The sequence below is a fragment of the Sesamum indicum genome, linkage group LG7 (genome assembly GCF_000512975.1).
Source record: "Sesamum indicum cultivar Zhongzhi No. 13 linkage group LG7, S_indicum_v1.0, whole genome shotgun sequence".
Classification (NCBI taxonomy): Eukaryota; Viridiplantae; Streptophyta; class Magnoliopsida; order Lamiales; family Pedaliaceae; genus Sesamum; species Sesamum indicum.
In genome coordinates, this window is record NC_026151.1 from 6,383,365 (window position 1) to 6,397,456 (window position 14,092).

Genomic DNA, 14,092 nt, shown 5'->3' on the forward strand with positions numbered 1-14,092 from the left:
TACCCCAAAATTACTGACAATTAACGTAAATGGAAAACGTGACTGCAATTTCACAATCAAACATTTTTCTCTGAAATTAATCATATGCAAATTCACTAGGAAATATCTCTTGGGGGCTGTCTTTGATGCTCATCAGCAGATACAACTCCCCCATTATAACACAGTAGAGAGCAGCACAGCAGAAGCACATACACAATCACCCGTAAAACTCACTGCAGTCTGCAGCCACAACCCGTCAAGAAAATGTCTCCCGACTCGATTTTCAGCTCTGTCGAAAGCGAGCAAAGATGGGTTCTTGCTATGGAGAAGAATTTCCCTCAACAACACGTCCTGGATATAGATTTCGACATTCCTTCTTGTGTGTTCAGAGTGTCAAAAATCTTGACTGAAGCAAAACCAGAAGCTTACGCCCCTCAGCACCTGGGCCTGGGGCCTTACCACCACCTGCGGCCCGACCTCTACATAATGCAGAAGCAAAAGCTTGCCGCCGTCAGGAAATTTCTGGGCCAGGAAAAGCTGCAGAAGTTTAGGCAAGTGGTTGAGGATCTGGTCCAATGGGAGCCTGTTCTTCGAGCTTGCTACGATGAGTACCTGGATCTTGATATCCAGACGCTGGCCTGGATTCTGGCCATTGATGGTCTATACTTGGTCCAGTTCTTGAAGAATTATCCCGAAATGGAGCACCTGGCGGGGGATATTCTGATGTTGGAGAACCAAATCCCTGTCATTTTGCTCAAGAAAATTCTTCAAGTTCTTGAACTCGTCCCCAATGATCAGAATGACTGTTCTTTGTTTGAGGAATTTGAAACTCTCTGTCAGGCCCATTCTCCTCTCAGATTGAACAAGCAACGGGCGATAATCGGAGATGTAAGTCAAGCTCACCTGCTGAATCGCATGTATTATTTGATTGTGAACAACAGGGGTATCCAAGAGGAGGAGTACGTCTCCATGTTCTCAGCCGCAGTGACAAGAATTGGACTGAATGATGTTGTCGAAGGCGTGCAATTTCTTGCTGAACGAGGCTTTCCAGGGGCTGGAATTGCAGGCCAAATTCTATCCGCCGTGCAGAAGGTGCCATGGGATAAAATTCTAGGCCTGTTCAAGAAAGGAGGTACTGATGAAGAAAACCCGTCAGTCCAGGAGATCGACATTCCTTCCGTTACACAGATGACTGAAATCGCTGGAATAAAATTCACACTCACACCTGGAGGAATCAGGGACATCGATTTTGAGGAAAAGAATTTCTATCTCCCAGTGATTAGAGTGAACGCTACAACAGAAGTCGTGTTGAGGAATTTGGTGGCTTACGAAGCAGCAACAACCGAACCAGGATCAACCTTGGAGCTGGCCGAGTATGTGGATTTGATGTGTGGAATTATAGACAGTTCCAAGGATGTGGAAATTCTGAGAAACGAGGGGATCATAGAAAGTGAACTGCCTGACGACGAAATTGCCCATATTTTCAATGGGATTGGCAAATCAACGAAAAAGAACGATAATAAATCAAACATCGAAGAGGCCGTTGACAATGTGAACTCAAGATACGGCAATTTACTCAGTGTTAAGGTTAAACGACTCCTGAAGAAATACGGCTACGCTTCGTTGAAGTTTCTTGGTGTGCTTATTACCATCGCAGTGCTGGTGCTGCTTACACTGCAAGCCTTCTGCTCGGTTTTCGGCTGCGGACGCTGGTTCGGCAAGATCACAGCACAAAGCCAGAATCTGGTCTTCTCATATTAGGGTGACAGGTTTTGGTTAATGTTTCAAGAAAGCTGTATTTGTCTAATTATTTTCAGTGAGTGGAGGTAATGGTGCAAGAATGCTAGAAGATCAACACAGTGTTCTGCTCTAACAGAAAGGCAATGGAATTGTTGATATGTTAATTGACTTTTCAGTTCTTTTTGAAGATTTCCTGATTTTCGAAGTTAGATGATTGAGTTATCAGCCTGACTAAATTGATAGAAACATTGATGGGAACTCATCTTCATCAACTTGTCTCCCTTCAATTTAAGTTGAAAGAGTTCCTTAGCTTTTGGCTAAGAAATTTAACATCTGTTCTTCTTCAACTTCTGTAGTTATTAATCATTAATGTTTCAACTTCTTTGTGAAAAGATATTCTAATTAAACAAATTTTAGAATCACAACATGTATGCTAATCTGGACCATAGATCCTTGAACAGGAAAACCGAGTCAAAAGAATTAAAACATGAGAAGAAATGTGTTTAGTTGTAGTGATGTTTATTTTTTAGTATATGATTTGACGCGAGATAAAACTATAATGATAATAGTTGATTTGACATGTAAAAGCTGTTATGGAAAAAAGAACATGTAATGATTATAATTAATGGGATATGTATGTGTGTTCATTTTTTCCGGATAAACATATATTGACAATCAAACACACGCTTAATCTGATCTGATGGGATGAGATGGAATAAATCGAACAAGCAAACATGACTGTATTTTTATATTTCACTGATCACTCAGATATTAACTGCAATATTTCTCTAAACATAAAGTCTCTTGTTATTTCGCCTCCTAAAATTATTTGTGCTCTGACTTGTTGCTTCTCAGAAATGTAAAATATTATCTTTGTTCTAGGGGGAATATGTGAATTGTAACTCTATGATAGAATAATACTACGACTTTTATGGTTGAGATAGTTATGCATATCTAATGCAAGTAAGTGGAAAAGTTCCACCAGACGAGTGCATATATCATGATCAAATCACCAGTGAAGCGGATCATTTGTTTGCTGAGCTGAAACATAAACATTACAACAAAGAAAGTGTCTCATCATGAGTTTGAAATAAAAGTAAACATGTTAGATAGCAATGTCTGGAGAGGAAGATTGGCCAACTAAATAAAAGACAAGAAACCATCTCCTTACAGTGAGGCTGTAGCATAATAGTCCATTTTGCTGATCCGAATCATGGTTAATCTATGATTCATGATTCTGATACAAATTTTACTTGAAATTAGGCCTCAAATGGCAATTAAACATTTTAAACTTTTAAAAACGGCATACAAGGGATTCGGCACCTCAAGTCGCATCAGAAAGTTCTACAAGTGGGGGCAAACTCTAGCATGGATCTTTACAGGTTGTTAACATCAATAAGTTAAAAACTGCAGCATTCACAGGAGGAAAGCTGCAATTGCTAAGCTACACAGCACACTTTGATCACTTAGCTTGGTTTGCTCCCCATGGGAAAATACAACCTCTGACACCATCTACTTGATTATAATTCTCTAGACGAATCTATGAGCCGTTGAGTGTGCATATAATATCGTAAAGTGAAATAAGAATTCCGTTACCATTGTATATGATCCAACATTTTACAACCCCACTAAAGTCCTGACATAAAATGACTATAAAGTGGAAACAAAACAAAACAAAACCGGGCTCGGAGGGAACCAAAGTGGAGCCGGTGATAACTTATAGTTTCTCGAGCTATGACAAAAGAAAGTTGTATAGACAAAAATAGGGAGTACAGAATGACTAAACAAAAATATGAATGCCTATCATGTGATATATGGACAATAGGGGTCACAAAGCAAACATTTTCCAAGACTATCATGATAGCACGGGCTTATCATGAAACCGCAGCAGGGCGTGCAACATTTCGGCCTAAACCAATACCCAAACCTAAAGGAACAGTACCCTGACTCTGACTATGACTATGGCTGCAATGAGAAGAATGAACGTGACCGTGATGTGAATTTGAATTTTTATTCACATCGATTACTAGATGACCATTTCCATTTGTCGTTTGATGAGCATGGCTGACTCCATTGGGGAGGTTTGAGTTCCTTGTCATGTGCATCATCCCAATTCCTTCAGATTCAGTTGATTCCTCAATACACTCGATATCTTCGTTGTATCCATTTATCAGGAAATCTGAGCAGTTCTTCTTGCAGCCATGATCGTATGGGTTGCGGAATCGACCACTTGGTCCTCTTAGATAACTGTACCGCAATACGTTTGCTATTTCATTCGTTGTAATATTACGAGCAATCTGTAGCAAAATACAAAACGTTCAGATGCGCACTTGAGATGGATAAGCAGAAAAGAGAGCTGTTAGATTAGAAATCTACAGCAATGTGAAATATTCCTGGAGTCTTTCAGAGATCAATATTCGACTGTGATTCATAGAGTATATTTATGTTTATGCATCTTGCATTTGAAGAATATCTCCATGTTAGGCAAGAGTTCCGGGACCGTAAGGCAAAACCAGCAAGAAGATGAATTTAACAAATGTTCACATAAGCAGCCTGTTGGATGATTTTGCAGGTTGCTCGAGGAAGGGAGCGCTGATTTCTTCAAACTAGAAATTTCAGAATAAAAAGGAATACTAGAGCACACACGACTCAAATGCACAAAAGCATTTGAAGCCTAGATTTCTTTCGTGCCAAATGAGCATGATTTGGAAGTATATTATATTATATCTTCTTTTAACTCTCACAAAACAAATCATGTAAGAGAACAAGGTGATAGTGAGACACTTAGTTTAATATATCAAGAGGGAAAAGCACTCACGGAGCATACAGAGCAAGTATAAATTTCAATTTTATCTGTTCCAGATTATGAAGACTCATATAAGGAAGTAAAAACAGTTACATGCATGTCGAATTCAAAGAACAAATGGAACGATAACTGATGGCACAGTGGCAACTGTACAAGCATCAACACAAGCCAAGTTCAGAGTTAGTGCTTGACATGGCAGACCTTGTGATTTTGTCATTTACAATGCAACAGATATTGGCTACAACCATGAAATACTTAAGTCTAAAGATTAAGTGACAAAGGTGCTAGCCATGCATTATCAATAAGGAGTGCATATTAAGGTGAATCAGCAGGCACGCAAAATCATAAACAGAACATGAGACAACGGAGGTATACCTGAGAAGCCTGTACACAAGTCAAAACTCCAACACCAGAAAGGAGGAAAAAGTCTGCAACTAAAAATGACAAAGCGCCAACATGCTGATTACCAGCATGGCTTATCCATGCACCGAATGTAGATGGAGCCAACGGGTCAGTCAACACCCCTGCAATAAGAATGGATAGACATAGGTCAAACTTCATGTTGACATCAAAGTCCAAACATTTTCACTTCAAAAGCAAAGGGGAAAAGGATAAGGTAAATCTCACTTGTAAGAGCCACCGATCCAGTAATCAGCATTGCCAGAACTTCCAGTACAAGAAACAAGAAGAAATCCCACTTGTTTTTCTGTTCCAGATTGTAAAATGCAATCAGAACACGACATGGTAACTGTGACTTTGATTCATTAGCAGCACTATACTTGGCATGGAAAATAAATTTAGTGCACTATTTTACTCGCTAATATGAAAAGCCAAGCAACAATGATAGAAGGAGAGCGAGCTGAAATCTGCACCTTCATCATTCCAGTTGGAGCAGGCATAAATAAATTTCTAATATCAGTTTAAAGTAGAAGAAAATTCTTTGCATTAGCCACTGAATAACAGTAAAAATTGCAAAACATGTAAATGCTAAATCACCTTGCCAATGCAATTGGACACCCATGGGCAATGATGGTCAAATTGTTCAACACAACGATCACAAGTGGAACAATGTTTTGCCCGAAGAGGCCGAACAATCTGAAAAAGCAAACATGAAACTCTCATGAAACAATACAATTAAGTTTTGAAAGGGAACTGCTGCTTATTCTCTTAATTAGATTTACACAACACAGCAAATAGAAGTAATACCTTGCAAGTTGCACATAATTGAGCCCAATTTCCAGCTAGCAAAGCAGGATTATTTATTTCAATCTTCAGCAAAGGTTCCTAAATGAAATCAATGAAATTAATACAATAAGAAAAACCTAGAAATGCACAAGTTACAAATGGAAAAGCAAGCAGTTAAAATGTAACTATAAGGCTTAAATCCACAAAGGACAAGAGCCAGGACACTAATGTCTGAATGACTGAACTATTCTCAACAGGAAAAAGATAGAGCCATGACGGGTTAGCAGAAGGTGCATAATTGTAAAAGAATTAACACTAAACTTTTTGCAACGTACATCATCTTTCATGTTTGCTGAGTCATGTATGTTCATTCTAATATAGCCAGGATCCTTGCTGCAAATGGAAAGGCCACACAAGATTAGCAAACTCATGAATCCCAGCATAAGATACTACCAGCAAATCTGTTTGTAGGCATAAGCAGAAAAGCAGCCATTATGAAGACACTATGCAAGTTTACTCGCATGATGTAATCAAGATTCAAGCAACTTCAGAATTTACATCTTGGGAATGAGAGCTCGATAGAAAAGAATGCAAATCAGATGCGCAGACCACCAATGTTTAAGGAAAACATAAACATGTTTGGCTTGAAATCATCAGCTGCTAGGTATATTTCAACATCTAAGTAATTTAAACATTATTTGAACACCACTTACACCAAAAGAACATGGCTTATTCCACTAGTCAACTACAAAAAGATACTTGCAAATATCCATCAGGTAACTCATTCTCTAAAATGAAAAACAGGTCATCTTCACAACTACAATCAACGTCCAAGTTTAAGCAAACTGGAATTAATATCACGACCCACTGCAACTGGTAACCAAAATTGAATATGATAATCTCCTAGAAAGGTTTAGACATAGCCAAAGAAAACCTACAGGTTACCTGCTACATCTATAAAATAGAACAAGACCAACTGTTGCGAAGAATACGCCCATCCATGCATAAAGACCAAAGCCAGCTGTCAATCTTGGTAAATTTGATGCTGCATCAATGACCAAGTACAAAAAGTTATCTATGTCGAATTACACACAACAGGCAACAACAACTGATATAACAAGAAAATTTAGGATAAATACCCAAAACGACTGAATGTATATATGCCAAGAGCATCAGAAAGATTATACACCAAAGTAATGGAGCAAGTCCTAATTTTGAGAGCTTGCCAACAAAGCTGTTGCTATCCCACCGTTTATCAAACAACTTTCTAGCATTTCCCTGCAAAACAAGATTATGACCTAGCTCAGACATTGCCAAAGATCCAACTTGAAAGAATGGTTATTATTACCACCAGTTGCTAAATATAATCAAAGATTTGATTTTGCAGTAAATTCATGTTTACATTATAATACACAGGTCAGCAGCCTATCATAACAACCAGAAATTCACCTCTTTCCAGGTGGAAAAACATAGGAAGCTTATAAAATGCTATACATAATTTTCATAATTAACACTATGGCATTAAGTCTTTAAAAACATGGGTAAGTCAGTAAGCCCCAAGTTCAATATTGAACTACTTGACATTTCAGATGAGGAGCCAAAATGCAGATAAATATGGCATGCCAGCAGTAAACCACCAGCTATCATGAACTTCTTTTGGCAAATTTATTTGCGGAATCATGTATTACGGCCAAACTCCAAAAATATCTACCAGCACATTTATCCTGTTCCATCTTATAAGATAACATGAAGAGCACAACATGCAATGATTATTAAGTAAAGGCAGCTCAACAACTAGGCATAAGTATGATGAACTTGTCCATTTATGCACCAGGAACAGATTGCAACTGCAGATGGAAATGAGGGATAGAAACTCCACACAAACTGAACAAAAGACATCCTAACTTGTTATGGTCATTCACGGGCCAACAGTTATCATCACAGGTTAGTGGAACAAGATAATCAATATAGGAAAAAATTGATAGATCGAGAAACTGAATGCTGAAGTACAGGAGTGATGCATATAATATAATGAAAGTGAAACAGTAATTGTTTGACATACTTATTCAGAGGTCAACAAAATTTTAAATAAGAGCAAAGTCCAATTCTTTGGCGTGATTATGGAATTTGTAGTGACAATGCTAATCTAAAGTAAATGTTTACAGAGTACCTACAAGGAAAAATGCAACTTGTCTGTGATTTTTATCAGCAGCAAGTTGTGCAGGTGTAAGCCCAGTATTATCTGTTACCATCAAATCTTCCTTCTTTCCCGCCTGCACCAAAACAGTGCATGCTTCTAAATTACCCCTAATGGCGGCCCAATGCAGAGGTGTACAACCTAAATAATGAAATATAAACGTTAAAATTTTGAAGCAGGATGTGACAGATTTTCCACAATATCAATAAACCAAGATCATAAGCATGCATCGTTTCTAACCTTCTTTGTCCTGCCGTCCCCTATACGCATTTAGGTATAACAAAAGACGTATGCAGTCCGCAAATCCCTTGTAAGCAGCCCTATAGTCAACTCAAATAGGTTAACAAACTGTAAGTCAATGGTTCAAGTTTCCAATCAATCAGATAAGAAATGTATAAATAACAATTACCAAAGAATATCGGTGTAGAAAGACAATGATAACAGGTAAAGGTGTACTATGTCTACCATTAGCAAACAAATAAATCATATTGCTCTGGCTCCGACATGGGATACAATCCATACGCATAAAAAGGATTAAGAAGGCGTAAAGACTATGATTGTACACAGTAATTTAACTGATCCATGATGCATTGCTAGCAATTTGCTTATCTAAATTCTAGATGCAGATAGCAAAAAAGGATCAATATAAGCAATGACTTCCTACATCACCATTAAGATGATGTAATTGCTTAACTTCCTACATCACCATTAAGATGATGTAATGAATGGGGATGAAAAAGGGCAACTACTGTTAATCAGTGGAGTCGTGGACATAACTCCAAATGATCTGATAATGCTTTACGAGGTTACAATGCAGGTGACCTCAAAGGTTTCCATGTGACATGGGCCAACTTTTGACGAAAACCAATAAATTATACACAACTGAATACTAGCTAGAGCAAAAAAAGAGTAAGCAAAGCAGACATGTGAAACTTATAGCAACCATATCTCAGTAACGTGCTACCAAAATCATGGAATATTATGCATAAAGCAGAATTCTGTCTTCACATAAACGAAAGACAAAAAGCATCCAATGTACCAAGCTCAACATGGACCATACTAATCTACAGAACCACATCGAGGGATTTACAAAATTGTAACAAACCTCCCCTTCTCCAATAGAGTAACTAATGAGTTCCTAAACATATTGTTCCAGCTAAAAAAGCCTACACTGGACATTGAGATGAAGTAAAAGGCAATAATTAAAGCACCCCAAGTATGCATGACAACAGAGAATTACAATTACATTTGTCAAGTACCAGTGTAATGGGCTCCTTCCATCATTATCAGGAACATCAGGATCAGCATTCCACTTTGTGACAATATGACAAAGGAAAGCCGTCTGACCATATTGTGCAGCAACATGAGTTGTCTGCAATCAGATCAAATTCAAAATAAATAAATAGGAAATCTTCAGGGAGCCGGAAGACCATCATTGTGACAATACGCATGACTAGTTGAAATAAATAGCATTAACTTGAAAAATAGAAGAGTTCAGACGGCAAGACCGAAGCCCATATCAACAGTGTCCCACTAGCACAAGAGTTGGGCTAAAAGGGTGTTCGTCTAAGCTTATCTCAAACATTTCATAAGTTGCTAAATCTTATAAAATGTTTCTGAAGCTTAAAAGATGCTACATCTTGTTTTAAAAGTAATTTGAAGTGAAGAATTTTATAAATATTGAAACGGGATCTGTCACTAGGTTCTTTCCTTGTCTCCAAGAAGTTCATAAGATTCTACCATGTAATTTTGGGAGCTCATAGGCTCCTAAAGTTTTTGTCGAACATTTACAATATATTGTAAGATGCTTTTTAAAGCTACTATGCTCCCTCAAACACATTCTAAATTAGTCTTAAATACTTCTTCTAAATTTGTATACATCTTACACAATGTTTAAGAAGCTACAAGCTCACCAAAGACCTTCTATTTATCACTCTCAATATTTTTTCAAAAAATATCCCCATTCTGGAAAACAAATTCCAGTTCTTTGTGCATCTGCCTGGATCAACCTCTGACACACAACTTGAGGCCCCAAGAACTGTTTCAAAATCAAGGATTTATCTTCACTAATGCAACTTGTGAATTACACTTTTCCACAGTGTAGTAAACGGTTCATATCGTCGATCACTTCTTTCCTCCAAAGTTTTACAAATAATGTTGGGATTGAAACATGATCTTGTTTTTATTTTCTATTTTCCTGTCAGTTTCCTTTTAGTTTGCATCTCACTTGAAAAAGTAAAGGATTTTTCATTGATTTGAATCTAACTACCAACTTATAACCTCTATGAAGCATTGGACATAACTTAAATCAGAGATGACCTCAGCTTCACCACACTTAGAGCTCCTTCACTCAAATACTGTCTGATTCACACTCAATCTAAAATCACCAGAACAGTCAGAGGTGTTTAATGGCAAGAAGACACAGATAATACGAACAGGAAACCTTATTTATTGCACAATTTAACTAGTGAGATATTTGGGCTCTGTTTTTGCATATTGTTAAATGAGAACGCCAAGGTATTTGTGTTGTCTCCTCATTAAGACTGCAGAAAATTATTTCAGTTGATCTTTTAACACTATGGCCTCAAGCTAACCAGATAGTGCAATCTATGCAAAGCACTGGGAGAACCAGTTGGTGGATTGGATTCAAAACCGTCGGCAAACATGAGCCCAAACACATAAACAAGAAAGGGAAATGGGAACTCAAAGGGAAGGCTCACTGAATTCTCCCAAGACTCTAAACACAACTTGAGTATATTTACACCAAAATGACAGAGAGAAGAAAAATAGAAAGTACGTACTGAGCTGATTTTGTTCCATCACTGAAGCAATGCAACAGTAGTTTTAAGTTGAATATGAACTATTACAGTAATTATTGCATATTTGATTAGTAGGTGATGGTGTTAAACTATTGGCATACATGAACCAGAAAAATATTCTCTTCTGATTTTACATGACAGTTGCAGTGGCTTGAGTAGAAGATAGGATAAATGCCTTGAATTATAATAAGATGGAGGTGGACATGAATATAACTCTATAGCATTGCAAACCAGGGAAAACCAAATCAGTTAACAAAGGAAAATCACACACCTGAAAGTAAGTAAACGCATTAGGTTCTCGATATTCAAGAGAAACATTGCCAGGCATGATCATCATCATTTGTACATGCATTATATAACAATGTCACAGGGACAAATGTCTCGAACAAATAAAGGCGTCAAAGTCAATTATATGTTTCTAGAAAGATAAAGACAACAGAGCGTGCTTGCTCCTAAATTTTCCAAATAACTGAACTAATAAATTAGTGACTGAATTACAATGAAGACCACAAGAATATAAAGCAAACCTGATAGCCATTAAAATCAGCTGCACTGACTCGAGCACCCTCCTGCAACAGAAGTTCAGCAACCTGGATTGCACCCCTCACTGCACTCCAGTGCAGAGCTGTCTGGCCTGTATGATCACGAGCATTAATGTCACCTCCATGCTGTCAATTAGGCACCAGAACACAAGAAGATTAGAATATTCTCCAACAAATCCAAATCAAAGAAAAGAATAAATTGTAAAACTGCATTAAATTCACACCACCACTTCAGCTTACAACTGTAACCAGCACCCATCTTGAGATATTAGCCTTATCAAGTACCTCACGCCCCTTTTTTTCTCTTAAGAAGCACTGATATAGAATAGAAGCTAGACAAAGCCTCTTATGCACACAGTTTACTCCATGAACATAGATTACTAGGCAAAGCCCTGAGGCCTGATGCGAACACTATGTGCTACATCACTAGAAACTAGCAAAATCTCCAATGCATATGATACATAAATGCATGACTAACTGTAATCTCCTACTCCCTCTCCTTAGTTAGATCCTGATGTTTATGGTCACACCTGACACCACACGAACATGAAAAATAGAAGGTTTTGCCAATTTGTTTTTGTGAAATTTCCAATTCCAGCTACTTACACATTTTAAAGAAACCACCACGAAATATATCTATAGTACTACAATAAGTCAAAATGCCTAAAGTTCATACAAAAGACTTAACTTCATTGGCCGAACTAATGCTAAATCATTTATAACAATGTATAACACAAGTCCTACAGTTGTGGTGATCATTCTTTCACACATAACCATGTTCTCAGAGATGCAACTCAAAAAAGATATTCTAAGAGAAGAATCATCCCACAACTTGATCACAAACAGATTTTACGTGCTTTATATCGTTACCAAATTCGCTAGTGCACTTAACGTCAACCTATTTCATTAGCAATTTCCTTCTACACGATATAAAAACCAGAATCCAATAACGTTAGATACACATACCCAAATTCAGAACCCAATGAACTACGGCCAATCATCACTAAACATCAAACGAAAGGTCAAACATTTGCAAACCAGACAATTGCATACAAAAAACGGAGTCCCTTGTACCTCAATAATGTATTGAGCAGCTGCCGACCGATTATTAAGGGCCGCCCACTGAAGAGCGTAGTAGCCGAGAGCGTCGGGCTCAGAAACCGAGCATCCCTCGCTCTCCACAAGCCGCTGCAGCTTCTCCATATCTCCATACGCCGCGGCCGTATACACATCATTCCTCAAGCTCTCATCTTCAGCCACGGCTGCCACCGCCGCCTCCTCTCCGCCATTTGAATAGGGCTGTGGGCGATGATCTCTCGATTCCACCTCCTCCACTATCTCGATCTCCGACGCCATAACACAAAACACCAAAAAGTGGATGATGCGAACGGAGATCGGGAGGATTCGAATTGACGATCAACAATGGCGCGTGTCTATGGGTGTGGATACATTACATGTAAATCTATATATGAATTTAAATTGTGGATGAATTTGACCGATTCTAGGGTTTTTCTTGGAAGGAGAGAGGGAGTTGACTGGGTGGGATTGGAGAATATTGAAATTATTGTGGGAAAATAATGAAAGGCTGAGGAAACCAACTCGCCTGCCCATGGATTTTTCCAGCTTTTTCGTTTAAATAACCCCATTTATTTTTTTATATATTTTTGTTTTGCTCTCAATTTTCTTGCATAAGCCAAGAAAGAAAAATTACATTCTTTAGGTCAATTATACAGCTCTTGTACCATGTCAAAAATTCGTTTTGTCTTAATTATATACAAAAATGTTTAATGATAAATTAAAGTGCAAATTTAAAATTAAATTCTATTAAATGCGCGACAAATAGCAAACAAGCAACACATACATGATAGTTACATGTGATCGTGCATAATTTTAATTATATCTAGTTGAATCAGTTATGTATCTTTCAAATTAAATATTGTGTTCATTTTGATAAAGTAGTGTGTTTTTTGAATGAGATGAAGAATCAATTTGAACAGAAAATTGGTTATTTTATTTGAAAATTGATAGCCTTTTATTAGCACTTTTATTAAGTACCAAAAAAAAAACGTACTTTAAAATATTTTGAAACACTTTTGAAATCAACATTTTGATTTTTATTAAGACAGTTTCAGTATATCTTTGGTTTGTCATTTTTTAATATTTGTAGTTTTATTATTTTAAGGAGTGTTTGCGAGAGTTTTGAAAGAATATTTTTCAACTTCTGATTACAAAAAGGATAAATTGCATAAATCCTCCAATGTTTTCAAAATTTAACTAAAAACTCCCCTGTGTTTGAAAAAATAGGCAAAAAGACTCATGTGTTTTCGAAAATATTACAGACTTTACCTTTATGTTAGGTAAGGTTAACGGCGTGAAATTTATATTGAATTACCTGTTATATCCTTTTTATAATGACCATTGATATTCAATTGTTAAAAAATGAACAATTCAAATCTTAAATAATTTAAAATATATTTTTATTTATATAACATTATATACATCATACATACAAATATAACATATATATACATATGTATAGATGTAGGCGGCGACGGTCGCCACCCAAACTAGGCAACGGTGATGTCGCCTAAAATAGTCTAACCGCGCACAAAAGGGGGACAACGATATCAGGTCGAATAGTTGGGGATACATAAATTCTGTAGAACTTATTCATAATATATATGTTAATTGAGCATTTGAAATATATTGGCAATGGTGGAGAGAAAAATGTGAATTTATTTCATTATTATTAAATTAAAGAGGTAGGCGGCATGGCTGATGGCATACTACAAATACACTATTTATGTGAACACATGAGTTTTCA

General features: G+C 37.1%; 2 protein-coding genes across 2 annotated transcripts; one reads left to right on the plus strand and one right to left on the minus strand.

Moving 5' to 3' along the window:
• On the plus strand, positions 244-1,740 carry LOC105166501 (putative UPF0481 protein At3g02645). Its single transcript, XM_011085879.1, has one exon. It carries the CDS (start codon positions 244-246, stop codon positions 1,738-1,740), a length of 1,497 nt encoding a protein of 498 aa, XP_011084181.1.
• On the minus strand, positions 3,277-12,881 carry LOC105166425 (protein S-acyltransferase 24-like). Its single transcript, XM_011085769.2, has 13 exons — positions 12,343-12,881; positions 11,254-11,394; positions 9,167-9,279; positions 8,148-8,227; positions 7,885-8,048; positions 6,850-6,988; positions 6,656-6,755; positions 6,046-6,103; positions 5,732-5,809; positions 5,522-5,620; positions 5,153-5,231; positions 4,901-5,049; positions 3,277-4,016 (listed from the first exon to the last, which is right to left on the minus strand). Exons 1-13 carry the CDS (start codon positions 12,622-12,624, stop codon positions 3,594-3,596), a joined length of 1,905 nt encoding a protein of 634 aa, XP_011084071.1. The 5' UTR covers positions 12,625-12,881; the 3' UTR covers positions 3,277-3,593.